At 41.5% G+C, this 12,736-nt stretch overlaps 1 protein-coding gene across 3 annotated transcripts; it reads left to right on the plus strand.

Annotated features, from left to right (window-relative positions):
- Positions 1 to 1,790: 1,790 nt before the first annotated feature.
- On the plus strand, positions 1,791 to 11,833 carry LOC117561637 (polymeric immunoglobulin receptor-like). 3 transcript variants are annotated; one of them, XM_034239172.1, is made up of 8 exons: positions 1,791 to 2,484; positions 7,403 to 7,729; positions 8,623 to 8,943; positions 9,145 to 9,444; positions 10,441 to 10,551; positions 10,629 to 10,730; positions 10,826 to 10,896; positions 11,498 to 11,833. In XM_034239172.1, the coding sequence occupies exons 1-8, from the start codon at positions 2,457 to 2,459 to the stop codon at positions 11,660 to 11,662; spliced, it is 1,425 nt and encodes a 474-aa protein (XP_034095063.1). In that variant the 5' UTR covers positions 1,791 to 2,456; the 3' UTR covers positions 11,663 to 11,833. The 3 variants fall into 3 exon arrangements, with proteins under 3 accessions (XP_034095063.1, XP_034095062.1, XP_034095061.1); XM_034239171.1 differs by lacking the exon at positions 1,791 to 2,484 and adding an exon at positions 6,990 to 7,171 and having other exon boundaries at positions 10,632 to 10,730; XM_034239170.1 differs by lacking the exon at positions 1,791 to 2,484 and adding an exon at positions 7,000 to 7,171.
- The last annotated feature ends 903 nt before the right edge of the window (positions 11,834 to 12,736 follow it).

Below are 12,736 nucleotides of genomic sequence, written 5' to 3' on the forward strand. Positions count from 1 at the left end.
TTCATTTCCTCATATTCCAAACGAGAAATTACGGTAGCAAATCACCCGGTTCTTTACGACCAGAACTATTAACGGGATACAAACCGGAGGAACCAGGCATGGAGGGAGGGTGGCAGAGACAGTGGGTGAAACTGGTAAGTTTTCGCCTGTTTGGGGGAGTTTATATATATATATATATATATATATATATATATATATATATATATATATATATATATATATTGCTCGCATAAAATCCCCGGGGTTTTTTGCTTTGTATGTCGGGGGCGGGAGATTCATGTGATTGGTTGTTGGTCGCGTTGCTCGCAAAAAATCCCCAAGCTTTCAGACACGCCCAGCTCCAAGATTTTCAAGATTTTTGAAAAGCTGCTGTGTGGACGTACCGTAAGAGTTAGACCTAACACACTTAGCTATTTTATCTACCTCTGGAACAAGCTAAACTAGTTATTATAAATATATTTATTCTTCATTGTCGGGTCACTCATTACTGGATCAGTGAGCTGCATGAGATACTGACAGGCTGTCAGGAGAGGGAGAGAGAGGAGAGAGGAAAAGAGAGCGCTTCCGCTAATTTCTCCCGTGTTATTATCCAAAGTGAATGTAAACTTGAATAATAGGCTACAGAGTCCATTGTGATCATATCAAATATCAATATCACATTAGTTCACTGAATAACAATAAATTACATTAAACCTGGCCTAATAACTGTTTGGCCAATCAAAAACTACTTTAGAACATTGGGAATGTCAAATATAGCAATATAATTATATACGACAACAGCATATTTCATGCAGATCATGTAAGTTTCAGATTGATTTGAAACGACAAACTAGCCTACTCTGCCTACATAGGAGTGAGGGATACTCCCATTTGTGCGAGTACGTCTTTCTTTTTCACAGCAGTGATCCCAGGTGGACCTGTGTGCATCTTCTTTGGTTCAATTGCATGAGCACCTCTGGTCTCCTGCTTTCCAACTTGCAGTTTGGTCGGAAAGCTCATATTTGAACTGAATCCTTTTCGGATCCTCTTTTGTGATCCTGATCCTGATTTTGTGATCCTGATTTGTGATTTTGTGATCCTCTTTTGTTTTTGCCATTTCATTTTCTGCCAACAAACTGTTTGTCCCTCTGTGTCTTTGGTTCTGTTTCGGACCGTGTATTGTAGGGCTGTGCAATTAATCGTATTTTAATCTCGATTTTGGCTTGCAACGAGGTCCACAGTTTCCCCGCAGCGAGGCCCCCCCCCCCCGCCCCCCTGTTGACAGTTCACGAACGTGCCCCCTCGACTTCATCCACCACATCACAGTCATCAATTAAGGATGCACTTTACAGTACAGAGACCGGAGCGTCTGCTCACTGCAAGGGTCAGAGAGAGAGAGACCGGAGCGTCTGCTCACTGTGAGGGTCAGAGAGAGGGAGACCAGAGCGTCTGCTCACTGTGAGGGTCAGAGAGAGAGAGACCGGAGCGTCTGCTCGCTGTGGGGGTCAGAGAGAGAGAGAGCCCGGGGCGTCTGCTCGCTGTGGGGGTCAGAGAGAGAGACCGGGGCGTCTGCTCGCTGCGAGGGTCAGAGAGAGAGACCGGAGCGTCTGCTAGCTGTGAGGGTCAGAGAGGGAGAGACCGGAGCGTCTACTCGCTGCGAGGGTCGAGAGACAGAGACCGGAGCGTTAGCTCACTGCGAGGGTCAGAGAGAGGGAGGCGCTGTTGCTACGGGGTTAGCTGCTAGAGGAGGAAGGTAAGCGGAAGCTGGGTTGCTGTGGACTGCTGAAGGTAGGAAAGAAGAAGAAGAAGGGATGGAGGGATGAAGGGATGTATGTGCAAGGGGATTTTCGTGAAGCCTGTGAGCAGGCACAGAGGGCAATACGACCTGGCCCCCGCCAGGGGGTGCTGGTGAGTCGGGCTGTGTCCGAGGAGGAGGACGGAGGCCTGTGACGTCACGACCCGTGATGCGCGCGCGCGCGCGCCGCACGGTGGTTGGCTCTGGAGCAGGAAGAGCTGTGTGTGTCGTTGTTCTTGCCGTTGTGCTGCTGTAGGCTTTGTAGAGGTTGAACAGTCGAGCCTTGTTATCATTTCGGTGAAAGTGGATGCCGTTTTCTTTCAGGAAACGTTGGAGTTGAATGACTGTCCACCTCCTGAGTTCGGGCTCTGTTTCGGAGCGCGGCTCCGTCCGAGAGGCATGTCGGGTGCGCCGCTGCGAGTGGCCGGGGGCTGCTAATGAGGCAGGCTGCCGTTGGTGGGGAGATTGGAGCTGGCTGTGCCTGTTGTGGCCCCGGTTGTTTGCCCTCGCTGGCGGAGTAGACGAAGCCTGGGACCTGTCTGGAGTTGGAGGTGTCTCGTTGGGGGAGCTTGAGTGGGAGCGGTTGTGGCTGGTGTGTGGGACACTGATTGCCGAGCGCACGCGGCTCCGTTCGGATGCTTGGCTTAGATCCAACTGCTGAAACGTGGATGGCGGGTAGCCGATGTCGAAGAGATCTTCGTCTGACTCCGGTGAGTTGATCAGCAGTTCGGAATCCATGGTAAGTTGAATGTTCTCGTGGTAGCGTTTAGCTTGTTTGAACCGTGACGACGCACGGCGTGAATCACGGTCTGGCTGTCAGTCCTTGAAAGGATGGAGACAAGCGGCGGCCGGAAGTTTTGCCGGATATAAATAGGGGTGGCCGTGGTTCGAGGCGGAGTTTTAGGCGTGGCCATGCTCCTGAACCTATGTTAACAATTTAACCTCATTTTAAAAAGATGTGGCTTTAGCTGAATACTTTGCAGTTGAGTTATACTTAAAGTTCAGGGTAATCAACTGTTAAAAAGATACTGTTCAAATTATTATTTATTTTTTAAAGTTCAATAAATGGATGTTTTCAAAGTCAATGAATAATCGTATTTAATAATCGTGATATCAATATTGACCAAAATAATCGTGATTATGATTTTTGCCATAATTGAGCAGCCCTAGTGTGTTGTGAGAAGAACTTGAAATCCAGAAAGTCACTGTACCCAAGCTCAATCACCTTCTATGGCCTGTTCCTCCTTGCCATCCTCACAAGAGTGTACAGTAGTACCCCTCCGAACTGTACAAAGGCCCTTTTTTTCTGTCGGTCTCAATGGCTGCATGAACACTGTCACATTCCATCTTGCTGTGTCCAGACTCCATGAATGTATGGTCAATAATGGAGATGGGCAAGGTTTTAACTGCATGGAGACACATGGCACTAAAACCAGCATTCCTGTTCTGCCCACCACATGTGTCAGAGTACAGCACCACATGCTCAGTACCTGAAAGAGTTGACAGATACTGGAACATGCATGTGCTGATCTCTGATGAGTTGAATTCTCTGTTGAAGATGGATCTGTAGAAACTAAGTTTCCTTTGTCACTCAGCATTGACTTTGAATCCTGGATTATTTCATTCTCTTCATCAAGCTCTTCTGCATCTTGAAATAAGCTTAGTAACACTTCTTCAGTAGTGAAAAGCTTTCTTCTCATGGTTGACCTAGCTTGCTTACATATGGTGTCAGCCATTTTGACTCAAATGCTATCCAAAGGCTTTACCCATAATACATTTCTCAGGGCCAAAAGGGCGTAAGTGCACTTACGTCCTTTTGGCCCCAAATAGTTCAGTGTGTTCTGTGTTAGGTCTTTTGTTTTTTGATGAATAACTCTGGATTGGTTTTGAATTCACATGCACCCTATTGGCAGTAGAAAGAGCTCATTGAGAGCTTTCATTTGATATATATAACTCATTTTTGACCAAAATGTCACTTAATGTCACTGGTTCTCACCCCTCGATATTATTACAGGATGTCTCAGAATATCAGAATCAGAATACCTTTATTCGTCCCACAGAGGTGACATTTACGATGTTTACAGCTAAGAGCCAAAGGTAGCTTAAAGGGATAGTGGAAATCCGCGAATTTTGGGTTTAACTTATGTATTTTTATTAAAAATAAGCATAATAAACAATTTTTTTAATTTCATGCGCCTAGTTTCATTTTATTTTCAATTTTACTGCGCCCTCTCAATGAAACGAAATACTTCGGGAATCGTCGGGAATCTTCGGGTGATGACGAGAGCATAGGAAGACGGGCACAAACAATGGCGGACATTCAATAGCATTTGCATGTGAATAGCCGAGTATATTGCCATAAATATGATGATTGATTATCAGTAAAAAATTCTACGTGACACAACGACATTGGATTAACCTTGAGATGCGTTTTTATTCCGTTGAACACAACTTTTGATCACAAATCAAAAAAGGTAAGACGTAATTATTGTAATATTTTTGGAACCGGATGTTGTTTACTTTCTCTTTTCTGGCTGATAGCTATAGGAATTCGAGGTCTTACAGTGATGACATTACATGTGTGGAATCTGTGGAGTCTCAGCTTTAAATCGTATATCTTGTTTGTGCAGTTAAGATAGTAATAAGGGCATTTCTACCGTGTGTTGTGTGTAAAAAAGCGTAAGCATTAGTTAGCATTGTTTCGCTCAATGCTAATTCAAAGGCTTGGTATTACGCTTGTGTTTTTTCTAGCTAACAATTGTTCTTATTGTCAGTTAGTGGAGTTTCTTACCTTTAAAAGGGTATGAAACATTAATAGTTTCATAAATGTTAAGAAGCCTTGAGACATGTGAGAGAAAAAAAACTGTGGGAGGGGTCCACTGGGGGGACCTTCGGGATTAACTGGTTAACAATGATTAATATTTGTAAAGGCTACAGGTGATCTTAAGATGCGTGAGCTATGCTTAGGGACCTACCAGTCAAGATTATTTGTGCGTAGGGGTGCATCATCTGGCGCCTGGTCCTGGTCATCCTCGCCATTGCCCATGCCGTGAACCATCACCTCGGGCTCGGGCTCGAACAAATAAGGACGTAATGGTCCATCGTCTGGCTCAATATTGTCACCATCGTCGCTTACTGAACCGGATTCAGATTCAGTTCCTAAAACGACATTTTCGTAGGAAAGCCGAGAGGATGTTTCTGACTCGCTATCATCACTGGATACCTCGTACAATCCTTCTTCTTTGTCTGGTATATTTGCCCTTCCACGTTCATTCTGCATAGACGCCATGGTTTGTTATCGTATCGTCTTCCTAAGTTTTCGTCACTTCCGGTTTGGCTGAGTCGAACATTTCGTTTCTAAAAAACTTCGGGGAAGCTGCAATAAAGTGCTTCTAACATGCGTAAGGCATTTATTATATTTTTTTAATCAGGTGTGATTGTTTTGGTACGTAATTATGCTTGTATATAAGTTAAAACGAAACTATTTGAGGTTCCATTTCCACTATCCCTTTAATATCTAAGTATATCACTCAAGAAGCATGCATACAAACAAAAGATACAAAACTAGAAATTACACAATTTACAAGCGATATAGCAGCCAGGTGAAAGTATACCGGTTAGCACCGTCTGAAGTCCACCACCAGCTCTTTTTTATTCCTTGTCTTAAATTATATTGAATGTATATTTAGCTTCTGAACCATTGGTCAGACATAAGAAGAACATTGAGATTTAGCGTTCTTTTTCAGTTTTTCTATTTTTCCATTTTTTTATTAATCAAATAATTTATCCAACAATGAGAAAGTAACCTTCAGAGCACCAATACAATTCTGGCTCAGTTGTGCTCCACAGTAATATTCTCCGGATCAAGTGTCTATTAGTGAGTTTTGTGTCAGAGGAGAACAGCGCCAGCAGAGGGCTCACTAGGATAAACACTAAGTTGTGTGTGACTGTGTTTTGCAGGAAGTGGACTTGATCAGAAGTGTCCAGGCTCTTCTGAAGAGAATCAGATCAAGTGAGCCTTCACATAGCAGTCACTAGGTAGTATATTCCCCTCAAAGCCGCGGTGCTTAAGGGGGATGGCTTTCGGGCTGTTCCCGGGCCTTCACATAGCAGTCACGAGGTAGTATATTCCCCTCAAAGCCGCGATGCTTAAGGGGGATGGCTTCTCGGGCTGTTCCCGGGCCTTCACATAGCAGTCAGTATATTCCCCTCAAAGCCGCGGTGCTTAAGGGGGATGGCTTCTCGGGCTGTTCCCTGGCCTTCACATAGCAGTTTCACTAGGTAGTATATTCCCCTCAAAGCCACGGTGCTTAGGGGGAATGGCCACATGGCTGTTTCGCCAGGCCCTCTACTTATCAGACTGATCACCACCGTCAGGCTCTCAGTCCTCGCAGTTTTGGGGGATAGGGATGTAATCTCCATGCCGTGTTGGGGGAGAGTTATCTAATCTCCACGCGTGTTGGGGGATAGTTATCTATTCATCACTCAATGTTCTTTGTAAATCTGTGGAGTGATGAGGCCCGAGCCTAGACGCCAAACTCAAACTATATGCTGCTTATAATAAACATATTAAGAACACGTGAGTTGTCTGACTGAAATGGGGCGAAGCCTGCGAGCTAGTTCAGGCAGTTAACTCGAGCACCAATGATACATTAACACGTGACGCACCTCGTCCGTCTTACAACCAACTAAACACATTCTCCTAAGCATGCCACTCTATTTAAGCTGCCAGGTCTTCCTGCCTCGCTATGCTGCTGCTGATGCCACTGCTGTGTTCACTTGCTATTGCTACGTTCATGTTTCTGTTGTGTTTCATGTTGCTGCTACTTGCCTGCCCCACCACCACCCCAGCTTCTACCCCAGCTTCCACCTGTAGGCTCGGGATAGTTATCTAATCATCACTCAATGTTCTTTGTAAATCTGTGGAGTGATGAGGCCCGAGCCTAGACGCCAAACTCAAACTATATGCTGCTTATAATAAACATATTAAGAACACGTGAGTTGTCTGACTGAAATGGGGTTTTTCGGATGGTTCTTTCTTTTTTGGTTACTGTGATCTTCTACAGTTGGGACGTTACTACTGCTATTTCTACAGTAACACCAGAGTTGCTGTAATTTTTGGTTGGAAACACGGTATTATACTCTAAAATGGTATACAGTAATTTACTGTGCACAAACACTGTAAATAACTGTGGATTTCACAGCCATTTTTTACAGTGCACTCACTGCTCTAAATGCAGAAATGAAAAAGGTCTAACATTTGACTGGCATGCTGACACGTTCTTTATTTTGGGTGGGACATTTTCCCACTTCTTCTTTCTGTTTATTTTTCTTCGAAACTGCAATGCAATAACATGAGGATGTGGAGCCTTGAGAACCTGCCTTTCACTCTGTGCAGTAAGTTACATACATTAATCTGTTTTTATGCTAATTACATTTGGAAGAATCATTTTTTGTAGCTATACAGCAATATAACAGCTTGCATTTTTAACTACATGATGAGATGAGAAAAGGCATATTATTGACGTATAAGAGATTCATAGGAAGCCAAATAAACTTCAAATGAAAAATAAAAGTTATAGATGATTTCTATGATTTTTTTATTTATTTTGTGTTTTTTCTTTTCAGTTGCTCTGATCTGTGTGAGGAGCGCAGCAGCGTTGATCCATGTGTTTGAATATGAAGGAAGACAGGCTGTAGTATATTGTCCCTATATACAGGGTTATGAGGATTATGAGAAGTACCTGTGCAAGAACGAATGCGGCAACGACGATGATGTTCTTATTAAGACGACAGAAGCAAATAAACACAAATACTCCATCGAGGATGACGGAAAGGGACTCTTCACAGCAACCATCTCTGATCTGAGTTTGACGGATGCTGGGAAATACTGGTGTGGGGTGACCAGGACTGGAAAGGATATCTACTCTGAAGTGCAACTAGATGTAGTTGAAGGTAAGGCAAAAAAAGGTTGTGCTGAATTTAAGTGTGATCGCTACGAGCAGATGGTTATTATAACCAACAAAATTTGTTATTTTCTCATGTATAGTACCATCTTACTTAGATTTGTGTATTCATAACATGAATTTAAATTAATGACACAGACAGCATCATTGTTTTATTACTTTTACTGACTGTTTCAAAGTACAGTTCAGCTTTTTTAAACACTTTATAAATAACCCTACTAATTACATTTTGTATAGGTCAGTTACACGATAACACGGTGCTGCTGGTAGAGTTAGAAAACAAAAGCAGTTATAGAAATACAGTATCATGGAAGTAAATATATACACCTTTTACTGTTTTAAAACATTATCCCATATGTTATGTATGAAATGACCCAAAATGAACACAGTAAGTGGACTATTACTACTACATCCCAAACGTATTCTTTTAACAGCATTTGAATTATTCTTTACCAAGCTTTTGGATCCATATATATAAGTGTTTTAGGGTTTAAACATAATCACTATAAGCTGTTTACACTGTAATTGAAGTTTTCTTGAGTGTCATCTCTCCTTCTCTGCACTTATGTCAGGGGCATTATTATACTTTTTCACTCTAGTACATTTAACGTAAGTGTTTTTATATATAAAAAACATATGATCATGCTATAAAATTGATGCAGAAAAATCAGAAGGTGTTGTATGTGCTTACGATACGACACGATACGATAATACTTTAATGATCGAGTCTGAAATTTGACTTGCTTCACAGCAGCTCCATGTGTAACATCAACATAGACAAATATCAAGACACAATACATGAAGAACAAACAACAAACATTTAACATAACAGCACTAACATTACAAGCTTGTAACAGTGTGAGATGTGTGTTTCTCCAACAGACAGCTGTTGTGACACAACCAGCACAGTTCAGGGTAACGAGGAGAGTTCAGCATCATTCAGCTGTACGTATGAGCCGGAGAACAAGGACAGTGAGAAGTACTTCTGCAGAGGAAACCAGCCTTCCAGGTGTCTGCAGAACACTTTAATCACGTCTCCCAACCAACAAAACAGACGGTTCAGACTTACAGATGACAAGGCGTCAAGAAGGTTCACACTGACAATCACCAGTTTGACCAAACAGGATGCTGGCTCGTACCTTTGTGGTGTCCATAGAAACACCGATCTGGATTTGTTTGAGGCTTTTGAGCTAGCAGTCCAAGGTGAGACATCCTCCTTAACCATTATTTATGTTATGTATGTTAATCAGCCAGAAAACAACTTTCTGTCACATTTGCAAACAGAATTATGAAAGATTTAAAAACCAAAGCTTTGAATTTACACTTTTATGATTTTTGTATCCATTTATTTTCTGAGCTGAACAGAAGCTGCAGTTTTGTCTCACACCTCCTATTGTTCCACAGGGTGGTGCTGTGTGAACACAAACAAGCTGAAAGGCATTGTGGGACATCCAGTAACCATGCACTGCCCCTACCCACCACAACACAGGGATAACAGGAAGTTTCTCTGTAAGGGATATAACCGCAAAAACTGTAGAGACATGGTGAAGACTCAAAGCAGGTTCACGCTGCAAGATGATGTTTCCTCCAGCTCTTTCTCTGTGATGATCACAGAGCTGAAAGCAGAGGATTCTGGGACATACTGGTGTGGATCAGACTCACAGTGGAATGTTGGAAACTACCTCAAGATTCAACTATCAGCAGGTAATACTTAAGCAACCTTGTGATGGGAACACACCAGCCGCGAGGATACAGTTAGCACTGGATTTAATTCCTCTGTCTGGAAATCTGCTGTATAAAGCTATTAATTAATATTTTACAAATCTGGGAAATAGGCTTTATGTGAGTTTGTATTATCACTGCAAAGTTTATTTGTAAATTCAAGGGTTTTTGTGTGCAGCTAGTTGCATGCCAGGAGGCTAGACTGTATAGAAAATGCAAACTACAAGAGCAAAGATATATTACTTTGATTTATTTATTGTAAAGTGCGCCACACAACCATTGACTTGTCTTCTCCAGGCCTGTGAAATAGGTTGTTTTGAGTTGGCTTGATGTTCACCTTCTTGTAAAATATAAGCAGAATACATTATTACAAGAAATCTAACACAAACTAAAATACTTTTGTATTCAACTTTTTTGGGAACGTATTGGTCAGATAACTACATGGGACATGCTACAAACATTATATTTGATTTTGTTTTAGATTTTCATATAAATAAAAGCATATCATTAAACGGTATGGTATGATTCCCATGCCCTAGCTTCTAGTTTCTAATACTAGCTAAATAGCACTTAACATAAAACGTGCTGAAGAAACATCATTACTCACCATAAAGTATAGGACTGGACACATTTTAAATAGGACCTGATGATTGCGGTACATACACATCTGGGAATCACCAGCATTATTAAATGTTATCCACTTGAGAACACCACTGTCAAGAAAGTGTCAGTATATATCACCTGAACCAAAGTTTTGAGCCAATGTATCCAGTAAATGTTCATCCTTTGGGGAAAGTGAATGTATTGACAGAATCTCATGTCAATTCTTTAAATAGTTGTTGAGATATTTCAGTCCAGATCAAGTTGGTGGGCTGACCAACTGACCAACAAAAATGCCATCCTTAAAGTTCCACACCAAGCAATGCTAAAAATAAGAATATTTATTAAGTGTAGTAATAAGAACATTTTCTCTTACAGCATTTGAGAATCAGACTACCAGAACTGTGGTCTCTACCATCACTGTGGTATCCACCAGCACTGTTGGATCACAACTGACAAATACCACTGGAAAACCTATCAACAGAATGTGTAAGTGTGATTGTGAAGCAGATGTGTTTTTTCAGGAGGTTTATTTTTTGACTCTCTTCTGCTTTTCCCCCCTGAAGCAGTTCTCTTTCACCCAGTGGTCTACATCATCCCTGCTCTGCTGCTCACACTGACATTCGCCCTGGTTATAGTTTGTAAATGCAGAATGGACAAACGGAGAGGTGTTTAACATACAGAAGGATTCACAAAGCATGAACACACACAGGCAACCACATCGACAAGTTGTGTAACCATTTCTTATGTTGTGTGTTTCCAGGAACAAGAGCCAATGTTAACAGAGACAACACCAATGAAGCAGCAATAGAGGAATTGCTGGGTGAAGCAGATGTAAGATAACTTAAATATAATTATGTAAAGTATAGTTTTTGGGTTTATGAAGGATGTATTGCATATCACTGCAGTTGGCCTATTAGAATATATTCTATAATCTTTAGACATCATTTATAAGGCTGTTTGAGAAAAGTTATGGATCTGACAACAAGGGTTCGTCCTCCTGGGAGCATGATTACGTTTTGAGAATTTGAGAATAAGATACCTTCTCAAGATTTAGATATTTATTGGGAACAAGTGGACATATGGTATGATTATGGCATTAGAGAAAAGGTCAGATGGTCACCAAACTCATGAAAAATAATTCCTGCCATGAAATGTTGTAATATGGTCCCAAGAGGCTGCATCCTATTGAGTTTGGTGACCTTCCGAGTTTTCATCTAGCACCATCATCAGGTCAGAATGTAATTTGCCCAATACTGAGGTTAGATACTGGCAAAACTCATGATATCCCCATCAGTCTCTGTCTTAGTTCTGATGAGCAAATGTTGTTCTTGAATTACTGATCACATTTAAAAGACCTATTTTTATGTGCATAATAATATGAATTTTGATCAGAGTATAAATTCTCTTTTTATATTTGTTGATTCTTTTTTAGATTTATGCAAACCAAGAGTTGGTGCTCTCAGAAAAGTTGCCCAGCAAACAGCGGCGTGCCTGTCAACGCAATGAGTATGCAGGTGAAGACCAACAAGACTCTGTGTACCGCAACATCTCCGCATCAGAGGATATCTACTGCAATGACATTTACATAAACAGTTAGCCATATGAACAGCATGCACCGCTGTGATCATCCTCTCATTTCTAGGTCACATTTGTAACCAATGATGTGCTGATGATGTGTTCAGGAGCAACAAAGATATGTATTTTATCAATAATTACCATCAGTTATATTTGTATTCATTGCTTTATTAAAGGGATAGTGGAAATGGAACCTCAAATAGTTTCGTTTTAACTTATATACAAGCATAATTACGTACCAAAACAATCACACCTGATTAAAAAAATATAATAATTGCCTTACGCATGTTAGAAGCACTTTATTGCAGCTTCCCCGAAGTTTTTTAGAAACGAAATGTTCGACTCAGCCAAACCGGAAGTGACGAAAACTCAGGAAGACGATACGATAACAAACTATGGCGTCTATGCAGAATGAACGTGGAAGGGCAAATATACCAGACAAAGAAGAAGGATTGTACGAGGTATCCAGTGATGATAGCGAGTCAGAAACATCCTCTCGGCTTTCCTACGAAAATGTCGTTTTAGGAACTGAATCTGAATCCGGTTCAGTAAGCGACGATGGTGACAATTGAGCCCTACGATGGACCATTACGTCCTTATTTGTTCGAGCCCGAGGTGATGGTTCATGGCATGGGCAATGGCGAGGATGACCAGGACCAGGCGCCAGATGATGCACCCCTACGCACAAATAATCTTGACTGGTAGGTCCCTAAGTATAGCTCACGCATCTTAAGATCACCTGTAGCCTTTACAAATATTAATCATTGTTAACCAGTTAAGCCCGAAGGTACCCCCAGTGGACCCCTCCCACAGTTTTTTTTCTCTCACATGTCTCAGGGCTTCTTAACATTTATGAAACTATTAATGTTTCATACCCTTTTAAAGGTAAGAAACTCCGCTAACTGACAATAAGAACAATTGTTAGCTAGAAAAAACACAAGAGTAATACCAAGCCTTTGAATTAGCATTGAGCGAAACAATGCTAACTAATGCTAACACTTTTTTACACACAACACACGGTGGAAATGCCCTTATTACTATCTTAACTGCACAAACAAGATATACGATTTAAAGCTGAGACTCCACAGATGTAATG

This window comes from Gymnodraco acuticeps, unplaced genomic scaffold (genome assembly GCF_902827175.1).
Source record: "Gymnodraco acuticeps unplaced genomic scaffold, fGymAcu1.1, whole genome shotgun sequence".
NCBI classification, from domain to species: Eukaryota; Metazoa; Chordata; class Actinopteri; order Perciformes; family Bathydraconidae; genus Gymnodraco; species Gymnodraco acuticeps.

What these genes read in the sequence shown, in the direction of transcription:
- LOC117561637 (XM_034239170.1), top strand. Translation starts at nt 7,129, where the DNA reads ATGAGGATGTGGAGCCTTGAGAACCTGCCTTTCACTCTGTGCA. An exon ending in CAGAATGGACAAACGGAGAG is followed by an intron (nt 10,731 to 10,825) that starts GTGTTTAACATA and finishes GTGTGTTTCCAG; the next exon opens with GAACAAGAGCCAATGTTAAC. An exon ending in AATTGCTGGGTGAAGCAGAT is followed by an intron (nt 10,897 to 11,497) that starts GTAAGATAACTT and finishes ATTCTTTTTTAG; the next exon opens with ATTTATGCAAACCAAGAGTT.